Below are 12,292 nucleotides of genomic sequence, written 5' to 3' on the forward strand. Positions count from 1 at the left end.
CTGTCAGACCTAATTAAAGTTTTCTCTAATTGTGAATTATGATGTGTGACAGATTGGACCGTTGACACGCTCGCTGTTCCTTTTTTATTTCTGTGTGGTTAGATGGAGGGTATTAAAATGGAACTGAGTAGTTTTAGAGCAAGTCAAAGCAAAATTGACTTTGAAGCACTTAGAATAGGTTCGTTGGCTTACCAACTGAACAGAGCCGGGCACTCAAACTTATAGTTACTTGTTTTTTTGACTTTTAAAAATATTGATCCACGTTCATTAATTTATGAAGAAAAAACTAGATGTCTGCAAGGAAAAAAATGCATGCACCTTTGGTCAGATTATCCAATGAGTAAATTCTTATAGGAAAAAAATTGATTTTACATTGTCAGATTGTTTAAAAAAAGAATTATTTGATCTGAAGTTGCCAATCACATTTCACACTTGCTACACTGCAGTTTTATTAACCCCAGGCTAAACAGATTTTTACATGTTTTCTTATTATTAATCGTTTATACATGAGCTGTCCCTTTAAAGGCTAAGTTTTTCTCACCAAATGAATACAAATATAAATATTTACACAGAAAACAACTAGAATTGGAATGAAAAAGTCAGGCCAAACCAACAGAGAATGAGATGTCATCATGAGAAATGCATGAGAGTTGGCTAACTTTTCCCAGTTTGTTTATCAATTAAGTGGACTGTGTAATTTCATGATTGTTTAATTTATAATTACAGGACACAATAAATTAACCACTGCTCATGTTTCCAGGTGCAAATTGACAGTGTGACAACACTATTGTGTACAACTGTTGCGTTCATTGATCAAGACAGACTTTGTTTTTCTTTTTCTTTTTTCCTAAATTGAACAATATGAAATTAGGGCAAATCATTCTGGATTCTAATCTCCAAAAGTGTGAGCTATTCTTAGAACTGAAAGCGGAACATAGAACTTAAACCATCAGTGGTGTGATTAAATGTGTCATATCTGGTATCCCATGAATCCCTGTGATAACTGTACAACGGAAGACTGAGCCCCAGGTTTTTGTTTTTGTTTTCTAAACCTTCAGCTATGACTAATAAATTTTATTTTTTATTTAAAAGCCCAAATGTTTTCTCTGAACATTTAGTCAGCTATTTTATCCCCACATTATGATATCGAGTCTTTGGTGAAATGCTAAGATGGCAGCAATTTTAGTGCATGAGTGATCGTTATTATTTAATAGATGACTTCTTCACGCAGAAATTATTTATGGGGTCCATTCTACATACAGGAACCTAGTGGTAGTTATCAAGCATTTTCAACATTTGAAGTTCGTTCCCAAGATTGTATTTTCTGGTCAGAAAATGGTCAGTGAAACGTAGAAAAAAAAAATGAAAGAAAAACACCCACAACTACTGCTTTGAATACCTACTATGCGCCATACATTACACACATTACCACATTTCATCTTAATAGCATTTTTATTAAGAGTATTGTTCCAGTTTTCTAAATGCCCAGGATTATATATATAAGGAAGTTGAATTCAAGTCTATGAAATCCCAAAGCCCATAATAATGTTGTTGTTGTTGTTGAAGTTTATATATTTTTAGTAATCTCTACCCACATGTGGGGCTTGAACTCACGACCCCAAGATCAAGAACCACATGCTCTACTGACTGAGCCAGCCAGGTGCCCCCCTCACCCATAAAGTTTTTATTGGGACTATGGTGAGGTGGGAACCCACTGCTCCTGGGGAAATGCCCCTACTTTGTTCCTCAGGAAACATTGTATTTATTTAGTAGAGCAATGAGAAAGTAGACAAGTTTGGGTGAGTTTCTCCCTATGAAAGCTATAGGAGTTCCTGGAAGTTAATAAGGTCTCAGTGAACAGGGCATTTTGTTGTTGTTGTTGTTGTTGTTAAAGAGGTAAAAATAAATTGAAGTCAGTTTCATTCAGGCTAGTTATGAGGGGGGTGGGGCACCTGGGTGCTGGGATGAGCAACCGACTTAGACTCAGGTCACGATCTTCTGGTTCGTGGGTTTGAGACCCACATTGGGCCCTTCGGCTGTCAGCACAGAGCCAGCTTCAAATCCTCTGTCCCCGCCCCTCCCCTCCTTATACTAACTCTCTCAAAAATAAACATTAAAAAAAAGAAAAAGCTAGTTATGGGGAGTGCAGGTACCTGACAGTTGGGTTACTAATTTTAATATTTAAATTTTAACTGCTCCTCACAGCCACATACACTTTCCATCACACTACCATCACACACCTCTCTCCCCCTCCGCCACTCCAGTTTCTCTGAATGACCTAGTTTGCATCATTTTAGGTCAGCGCACCATGCGTCTGCCAGTAGTGGAGTTGAAGCTGATTTTGAGGCAGATAAAATATCTGTAGTCAATAGCACATCTATTCATAATTTGCCTGTAGAAAGTTTAAATGTTTTGTGGCTGAGTCAGACCACTTCTGTCCACCAGGGTGCAGATAACTTATATGCACACATGCTGATAGCAGACCTTATACAATTAACTAAAGTTCTGATTTCTTAAATTGCCTTTATTCAGTGTCAGAGGAGGACATATCCTACACGGAGATCATGTCTGCTTTGCTCCCGTTGCGCTTGGGGCACATTGTGGGTGTTTAATGTGAATGAAGGAATGAGTGAATATTTTAACCAAAAAATCACTTTAAAAATTCATTTCCTTATGTTTATATGCAAAACTCAGGCCCACAATAAAATTAACTTCCAATAGCTGTCTCCCTTCATTCGACATTTAAAATAAAGTATGGTCCTTGTGTTTAGAAACCTAGGGTAGACTTATTCTTCTGTCTTTCCTCCAGCCTCTTAAATCAGCTTACTTTGTACCTTTCAGGCAGAACTCTGATATCTATAAATATCCTCTTCCCTATTTAGCAAACCCTGATAATCCTGTGATCCCCTGTCCTCAGTAGTTGGGTTAATATGATGTGGTACCGTATTTGCATTTGTCTTCCCTAGACCATGCTTCAGATGCCATTTATCACTTTGATAGAAGAAAATAGTAGCAGAATTTTCCATTTCTCTGTCATGTCACTTAAAGGTAAAGCATATGAAGTTATTGTTTCTCAAGGAAAATTACTCATTAGAAATATAGAAGTATCATTTTTTTTATACATTAAGTTAACAAAGTTTAGGTATAGTTAGAATGGTTTTCTCTTCTGTGCTTTGCTTCTCCCTTTTCAAAAAGAAATTATTTTCTCTTCATTTTTCAATTTCAAATATAATCAATGTGTAACAAGTCTCAGCCTGCAGAAAGCCATGGTTTTTTTTTAGAAAGCAGGGTTTTTATTTACTGATTTGTTTTAAAAGACACATGAGAAAAAACCTAAAACGTTCATTTTGAACCTTGCAAATAGTCTATGGAAACATCTTTCATAATTTCTACACTCGTAGATAATGCATGAGAAGACTTTTACCTGTACTGTCATTTCATGTACTGACGTGATAAATTCTGGTTATTTTAGAATTTTATTGGAAGAAGTAATGAGGACATCTAATCAAGAACTCAGGATGAGTAGTACAATGTGTTTTCCCTGTTCTAGCCTTTTTATATTACCAGTCCCCCGAGGATCTCAGAATTCTAATTTTAACTGTTCTGAAAGGTGGTATTATAAATGAGTGATTGCAATGTAGCTAATAGAAGCCGGGGAGACTTCTCATAAATATAGTTTAAAAAAGGAATGGTGTCAAAGTATTCAAGGCCAGATAAGATAAAAACAAAAGAAAAACGTCATGCCCTTAAGAAGAAAAAAAAAAAAAAAAAGTCCTGCCTATCTGTTTGTTTGAAATCTGTTCAATCACTCTTTCCCAAATCTTTTGGTATAGATTTTGTCTTTCTGTTTTAAACTAAATCTTCCATTTTATTGCTGGAAAAAAATTGAGGCACAGAGAGGTTAATGTAATCCTTAGCAAGTCAGTGCAGATACAGAATACTGGAAGTGGTAAACAACGAGTCTCTGAGGCAGAAAGGAATTCTTAATAATTATGCATATTTGCATATCATTGTCCAAAGACTCAATTGTTGAGAATTATTTCACAGAATTATTATTTGATCTTAGTGAACAGACTGGTTTGAATTATTGCCTGGTGCAATAGGGATAAAAGTATATAACCATTTTTATATAATTCTAAGACTCAGCTTGAAGGAATTTCTGTTTGGGCTGGGAGATTAGATTATATGCCCTTTAAACTCTGGAATTCTTTGATTCTTGTTGTAACTCATGCCTTACTGGAACGAGATTGTCAGCTGCAGGACAGAACAAATAACCATCTTACATGATTTTTCTTATGTTCGTAGCTAAAAACCAATGTGATTTATTTCCAGCCATTAAAAAAAATAACAAAAACAAGGAACAGATATCAGATTACTAGTCAAAAATACTCTGGTTAAATTTTGACTTTTTTTATTCGTGACTGACTTTGACAATTTTCTAACTTCTCTGTTCTATCAGATTTTTCATCTGAAAAACATAATTTCTACCATGCACCTATAAGGATCTTGTGAAAATTAGATAATAGAGGTTGTGTGGTTTTTTTTTAGATGAGGATATATATATTTTTTGATGGTAGAGCATTTTGAATGATGAAGTCTTAAATGTAAACTGAAATAAAGTTTTAAACAGCTCAGATACAATTTTATACAACTTTGTTTTTGTTTTTGTATAGCATCTTAAAATCTTTCACTTACTGGGTGGATAATTTTATTTAATTCAACAACTATTATCTAGTGTCTATCTATAAGTGCCAAGCATTTGGGGAGACTGAAGCTATAGCCCTTACCTACAAGAAACTTCACTCTGGTAAAGGAGAAAAATGCAGCAATCAGTGCCCTGTAGTCTGATATGATGTGTGCTCTACTAAGTGCACAGGAAGGGCTTTAGGAGTATGAGATTAGTAGTTCACAATCCCAGAAGATTTGGGGTGATTGCTAAGCTGGATTAATAGGAGGAGCAGGAATAAGCCATGGTACTTACTAAATTGCAAAATTTACTGAAAGATTTCTGCCAAAACTTAGAAGGAGGCGGCAAATGGAATAAATCACTTTCAACTGGAAAATAATACGATGAGCTCTCCACAACCAAGAACGTTTTTCAAGGAGGAGAAGACATTCTGATATCCAGTAATATCAAAGTCAGTGCCCCAAAAGTAATCTGTCTTCTTCATGGTTGTTTAAGGGCTTGCTCTCAATTTTGCGCAAATTGAAAAGTGCACCAGACCAGGAGGTGAGAATCCTTCTCCTGGGCTTGGATAATGCTGGCAAGACCACTCTTCTGAAGCAGCTTGCATCTGAAGACATCAGCCACATTACACCTACACAGGTGAGCACTGCCCTGGCCCCAAGGTGCTTGTGTGACACAAGGAAGGTGATCATAGCAATATGGAAGACAAAATGGGATATAGAATTTTGTCCACTCCCAAGTTTTGTTACTGAAGAAAGTCTGTGCAATTTAAAAATAATCTAATATTTCAAAAATGTATCAAGAGGTTCCATAGATATAAGGTACTTAGAGTAGTCAAAATCCTAAAGACAGAAAGTAGGATAGTGGTTACCAGAGGCTAGAGACAGGGAAGAATGGAGGGAGTCATTGTTTAATGGGCACAGAGAGTCAGTGTTGCAGGATGAAAAGGTTCTATGGATGGTTGGTGGTGATGGTGTAAAGATACTTGGTGCCACTGAACTGTGCATTTAAAAATGGTTAAAATGAGGGGCACCTGGGTGGCTCAGTCGGTTAAGCATCCGACTTCAGCTCAGGTCATGATCTCATGGTTTGTGGGTTTGAGCCTCGTGTAGGGCTCTATGCTAACAGCTCAGAGCCTGGACCCTGCTTTGGATTCTGTGTTTCCCTCTCTCTCTCTGCCCCTCCCCCCCAAAAAATAAATAAACATTAAAAAAAATTTCAATTGTTAAAATGATAAATTTTATACTTTACCAAGTTTTATATAAATCATTCAAATAAGCATAAATATATCAAGACACAATTCCCTCAGCTCTAAATGATTACTTTTATTTATTTATTTAATTTTTTTTAATGTTTATTTTATTTTTTGAAAGAGAGACAGGGTGCAAGTAGGGGAGGAGCAGAGAGAGAGGGAGACGGGAGACACCGAATCTGAAACAGGCTTCAGGCTCTGAGCTGTCAGCATAGAGCCTGATGCAGGGCTTGAACTCAGGAGCCATGAGATCAAGACCTGAGTCAAAGTTGGATGCTTAACTGACTCAGCCATCCAGGAGCCCTCTAAGTGATTACTTTAAAAAAAAGTAGCTTAATCTTCTGATTATGAAATTAATACATGTAGAAAATACAGAGAGAGTATAAAAGAAAATAAATTTAAAAATTACCTGGGGATGCCTGGGTGGCTCAGTTGGTTAAGTGTTCGACTTTGGCCTAGGTCATGATCTAGGTCCTGAGTTCAAGCCCCATGTCGGTCTCTGTGCTGACAGCTCAGAGCCTGGAGCCTATTTCAGATTCTGTCTCTCCCTCTCTCCCTATGCTCCTCCCCCATTCACATTCTGTCTCTCTTTCTCTCTCAAACATTAAAAACAAATTTTTTTAATTACCTGTATTTTTTAATCCAGCCTGTTTCCTAAGGCTAAGCAAGCAAAATACAACGGTGGTGCTTCCAGTGTGGAAGTTGAAAGACAAATGCTAAGTGTAACAGCCCTCCTTCTTTAGAGCTGTTTCTTTAGACCTCCTCCTTCCCTGTAGGAAATCATGAGAAAGCTTGACCTTTGACCAACTCGTTGGGCTTCCTAACTAGAGCACAGCCCCGTTGGTCTTAGTCACTTTAAAGTGCATGAGCCTTAGAGGTTTTAGGAAAACCAGAGGTTTTTTTAGCATTTTCCATCACTGTACTGTGATACGAGTTTGGTGTCAGCTTTGAATGGCTGCGCCAAAGTGTGTGCTTCACAGCTTGTGAGGCTTACTGATCTGCAACTTTTTGCAGAAAAGTCACTTCAATTGCTACCAAATGAGCAATTTTACAGCTTCCGAGCAAATTTAATGTATAGCCTAAGGAGGAGCAAATTACAGTAGTCTAGCCTAGAAGGGCTGAAAACACATATTAGTGTGTCAGGATTTCTGCCAGAAAAAGAAAAGTCTAGGGTTTTTTCTTTTTAATTGAGTATTAGAAGTAGGCTGTATCTCCTAAGAGTACCACTAAAATGAGAACGTCCACACTGTGAACATGGAAATGAACTCTTAAGTTAGAACTGGCCTCAAAAGTTCCAATTCTAACTTTCAGGCTTTATTTGATGCGTTATAGGTGATTTTGTTATTATATGATGTCGAGGTTTCATATTTATTCTTTAAAAACAAGCTTTTGTTGTGTTTTTGTTTAATATCAGAAAAAGCAATAGCTGCTCATTATAGTAAATTTACAAACGATAAGTAAATAAAATTGCGAAACTAGAAATCATCTACAATGCCCAGACATAACCACTGTTAACATTTAGGAATGTATCCATTCAGGTTTTTTTTTCTATGCATGTATGTGATGGGTGTATTTAAAGATTTTATTTTGGGGGCACCTGGGTGGCTCAGTTTGTTAAGTATCAGACTGTGGCTCAGGTCATGATCTCATGGTTCGTGAGTCAAGCCCCACACTGGGCTCCCTGCTGTTAGCTTTGGATCCTCTGTCTCCCTCTCTCTCTCTCTGTCCCTCCTGTGCTCACACACACATACACTCTCTCTCTCAAAAATAAACATTAAAAAAATATATAAAAAATAAAGATTTTATTTCTAAGTAATCTCTACACCCAACATGGGGCTTGAACTTACAACTCTGAGATCAAGAGTTACACTGTGTACCGACTGAGCTAGCCAGGCCCCCTATGATGGGTATATTTAAAATAAAAAATAGGGTGCCTGGCTGGCTCAGTCAGTAGAGTGTACGACTCTTGAGTTCAAGGTTGCAGGTTTGAGCCCCGTGTTGGGTGTAAAGATTACTTAAGAATAAACTCTTGGGGCGCCTGGGTGGCTTAGTCAGTTAAGCATCCAGCTTTGGCTCAGGTCATGATCTTGCAGTTGGTGAGTTCGAGCCCCACATCAGGCTCTGGGCTGATAGTGTGGAGCCTGCTTGGGATTCTCTCTCTCCCTCTCAAAATAAATAAACTTTAAAAAATAAAATAAATTCTCAGAATAAAAAATAAAAATGACTCATAGAGAATATACCATATCATTTTCACTGAATAATGCATCTTGAACATCTTTCTACATTGATATATATGCAAATACTTAGTAATACCCATCTCTAAAGGTTTGTACCCATTCATTATTATTTCCTTAGAATAATTTCTTGGTGGACTTGTTGGGTCTGACAACTTACAGAATTTTTTTTCTTTTGATAACTTATAGAATGTTAAGGTAGTTGATATATATGGTCAGATTCCAGGAGTTTCTCTTATTTATCACCTGCTTCATTCCAGAAAGATTTCACGTTACTGGCTTTGACAGTTACTATTGTAGTTAAGTGTCCAATTTTTAAGTACACAAAAGTGGCTTTATCAGTGAGTTGAGAATGAAGCTGCCTTTTACAATAAGCTTAAGCCACTTCCCTTTGGAGTTCTTAAACTTCTAATTTATTCGGTCCTTGGCTTCTTACAGGAGCTGTAGTCCGCCTCCTCCCAGGTATCCTCCAGTGACTGTTTATCCTCGGTGGAAACTGGGTGGCAGTGTTCCTGTGCTGTCACACTGTGCCTTGTCCTTCTGTGCTAGGCAGTAGTGTTGGCAAGCTGCCAGATGAGGCAAACGTTTATGGAGGCAGCCCCAGGCCCACTTGACTCCAGTTATTCTGGATGAAATGGCACTTCTGTGGTAGCAAGCTGTTGATTGGATTTTTTAAGTCCTGATTTCACTATATCATTCTCAGAGAAAGATTTATTTTTTAATTATTGCTCATGAAATGCCTTCTCTCTGAACCCCAAAGGTCTTGTTAATTTGTTTCTCCGCACGCTAACTCCCAGCTCACAGTTCCACCTGCCTCTGATTTGCTCACCTTCCTCAAAGTTCCACCTTGAGTCACTGTCCTGAAAATGAATACTTTCTTTTTGAGTTCATCAGAGATGCTTATTAAAGAATAGTTTCAAATGCCTGCTTGTTTATTTTCATCACTGCCTGTAACTGAGGGCTCCACTTCAGAGTCTGAACATGCTGTTCCAGCAGGCCATCCCTGCCTCGCTGGGTTAATACTCCAGTCACAAACCAGCTTCTCCCATAGTGTTCTGACTTCAGTTCCTTCCTTTTTCTGATTAATCCATATGAGGAAATTTTTGAAAGCATCCTAAATTCCAGATTGTAGCTCTTGCTTTTTTTTTTCTTTAACATTCATTTTTGAGAGACCGAGTGTGAGTGGGGGAAGGGCAGAGAGCGAGGGAGACACAGAATCCGAAGCAGGCTCCAGACTCTGAGCTGTCAATACAGAGCCCAACGTGGGACTCGAACTCACGGACCGCGAGATGATGGCCTGAGCTGAAGTCAGACGTTCAGCCGACTGAGCCACCCAGGCGCCCCAACTCTTGCCTTTTTTGAAACGTTAAGAATCTGTTCTGTTCTGTGTTCAGATTCAGCTTCTGTTTTTTGGTAGTTAAATGTAATGTTCTATTAAATGTTACCATCTTGAGGATCCATCAGGAAGTGTGGCTGTGTTGATTATCAAAGCTATTCTCATTCCCAGGTGTCCTCACAGGTATGTGTGTTGTGCGCGTGTGCACATTTATGGGCACTTACTAGAGAAAGCGCCACGTTAGCCATGACATTAATACTGACTCCAAAACCTGAATGAAGTAAGCATGTAAAAACACATTTCTTTTTTCCTTATCATAACAGACTATTTTCAATATTACCAGTATCATATCTGGCTGAGTACATAATAATTAATAAATAACATAGCTGTTAAATGTAACCTTGTTGGAATTATGACCTCAAAGCTTAATAAAGCTTGGTGTTTTTGCCTGTTTCAGGGTTTTAACATCAAAAGTGTACAATCACAAGGTTTTAAACTGAATGTATGGGACATTGGTGGACAGCGAAAAATCAGACCATACTGGAGGAATTATTTTGAAAATACTGATATTCTTGTAAGTACTCCTTCTGAGGCATTAATTCATAGTCTTTTCTGCAGTGTGTTAGGAATATTAACATTGCTAATATTAACATAATATTAATGTTCTTTCTTGTTAGTACTTCCATTGCCATAACATTAGTCACTATGAATTTAGGACTAGCAGGAGGCTGCAAATTGTGAGAGAGAAACATCTTTTTTGTTGTTGTTGTTTTAATGTTTATTTATTTTTGAGAGAGAGAGAGACAGAGCCCAAATAGGGGAGGGGCAGAGAGAGAGGGAGACACAGAATCCAAAGCAGGCTCCAGGCTCTGACCCGTCAGCACATAGCCTGACGTGGGGCTCAAACTCACCATCTGCAAGATCATGACCTGAGCTGAAGTCAGACGCTCAACTGACTGAGTCACCCAGGCATCCCAAAAGAAACATCTTTGTATAACTTGTATAAGAGTTTTGTTTTTGCTCAATGACAACGTTGTACCCACATTCACCTTGGCAAAATATTTATTAATTACCATAGTGATTTGAAAAGCAGAAGGGAAATCAGAAGATCGTGCCACTGACTCCATCATCCCAAAGAAATCAACAAGTAAGAGTATCCCAAAGAGGCAACCAAGATGGTGGAAGTCCTGGAAATAATGATGCATAAGGAATGGTTGAAAGACAGATGTTCTTTCTAGAAAAGAAACTTGGAACTGTTTTTTCAGTTGCTTTAAGAGCTATCAAGTCAGAGAGATTAGCTTCATCATGAATAGTTCTAGAGGACTGGGTAAGGAGCAGTTTGGGAAGTATTAGGTTGTAGAGTTTAACTCAGAATAAGGAAAAAGTCTATCATTTTAACCATCCAGAAGTAGAAGCAGTTGACTCATGCATTGGAGATTCCTGGCTCGGGCAGCATTCAGGAAGGGGCTGAGATTTTAGCTCCCAGCTCACTGTCACGTTCCACAGGACTACCATTTCAGAATCCTGGAGATTTCACCATCCACATACTTGATTTCTCCAGCACCTCAGCTTCTCCGTTCCTTCACCTCCCCTTCAGGGATTTTCTCACCCACCCGACCTCAGCTACTCGCTGTCACGATCATAACCTAAAACAATGGGGTCTCATGAACTTGCATAGGAAAATAAATTGCACATTCTTTTCATTAAACTCTAGTGAAAAGTTTGAATTTACTACAATTCTGCCTATAGACAAGGAACAGCCATGCTGGTGTGTTCATTCATTACCAATAGACGTCATCCCACGTCTCAAATAACTTTACTCTCTGCTTCTGCTTTCTAAGTGCCTTTCTACTGGATCATTCTTTCGGCATGCACACAGCCTGTGGTTTCTCTTGTTTAGAAACAAAAAACTCTTGTCCTGACCGTGTATCCCATCTAGTCCTAGTCCTAGTCCTCAGCCTCTATTTTTATTTACTTTTTCAAGTAGGCTTCACACCCAGGGTGGAGCCCAGTGTGAGGCTTGAACTCATGAGCCTGAGATCAAGACCTGAGATGGGGCACCTGGGTGGCTCAGTCACTTAAGCGTCCAACTGTGGCTCAGGTCATGATCTCTTGGCTCATGAGCTCGAGCCCCACATCAGGCTCCATGCTGACAGTGCAGAGCCAGCTTGGAATTCTCTCTCTCCCTCTCTCTTCCCCTCCCCCACTTGCACACACACTCTCTCCAAATAAACAAACAAAAATAAATACATAAAATACATTAAAAAAAAAAAAAAGACCTGAACTGAGATCAAGAGTTGGACACTTAACTGGCTGAGTCACCCAGGTGTGCCCCTCAGCCTCTTTTTAAAACAAAACTCTGTTGGGGCGCCTGGGTGGCGCAGTCGGTTAAGCGTCCGACTTCAGCCAGGTCACGATCTCGCCGTCCGTGAGTTCAAGCCCCGCGTCGGGCTCTGGGCTGATGGCTCAGAGCCTGGAGCCTGTTTCCGATTCTGTGTCTCCCTCTCTCTCTGCCCCTCCCCCGTTCATCCTCTGTCTCTCTCTGTCCCAAAAATAAATAAACGTTGGGAAAAAAAAAAAATTAAAAAAAAAAAAACTCTGTTAAAGAGTTTTTTGAGTTCTCTGTCCTCACTTCCTCCTCCCATTCTCTCTTGAACCCTCCATTCAAGCTCACCAAGAATCCACGTTGCTAAGGTTTTCCATCCTCCTCTTACTTGATGTATCTGCACAGTTAATGAAGTCGGTCATGCTGTCCTTGAAACTTTTATCTTCCCCTGTTTTCC

The 12,292-nt window shown here is 38.8% G+C and overlaps 2 protein-coding genes across 2 annotated transcripts in view; one reads left to right on the top strand and one right to left on the bottom strand.

Moving 5' to 3' along the window:
- Nucleotides 1-12,292, bottom strand: part of SFXN2 (sideroflexin 2) — a 60,612-nt gene that overhangs the window by 24,849 nt on the left and 23,471 nt on the right. The window lies entirely within an intron of this gene.
- ARL3 (ADP ribosylation factor like GTPase 3) overlaps nt 1-12,292 on the top strand; it is a 38,342-nt gene that overhangs the window by 925 nt on the left and 25,125 nt on the right. The window contains exons 2-3 of the mRNA XM_030334617.1: nt 5,183-5,326; nt 9,967-10,083. Coding sequence (XP_030190477.1) covers nt 5,183-5,326; nt 9,967-10,083 — 261 coding nt within the window. The remainder of the gene's footprint in view (nt 1-5,182; nt 5,327-9,966; nt 10,084-12,292) is intronic.

The sequence above is a fragment of the Lynx canadensis genome, chromosome D2 (genome assembly GCF_007474595.2).
Source record: "Lynx canadensis isolate LIC74 chromosome D2, mLynCan4.pri.v2, whole genome shotgun sequence".
NCBI lineage: Eukaryota > Metazoa > Chordata > Mammalia > Carnivora > Felidae > Lynx > Lynx canadensis.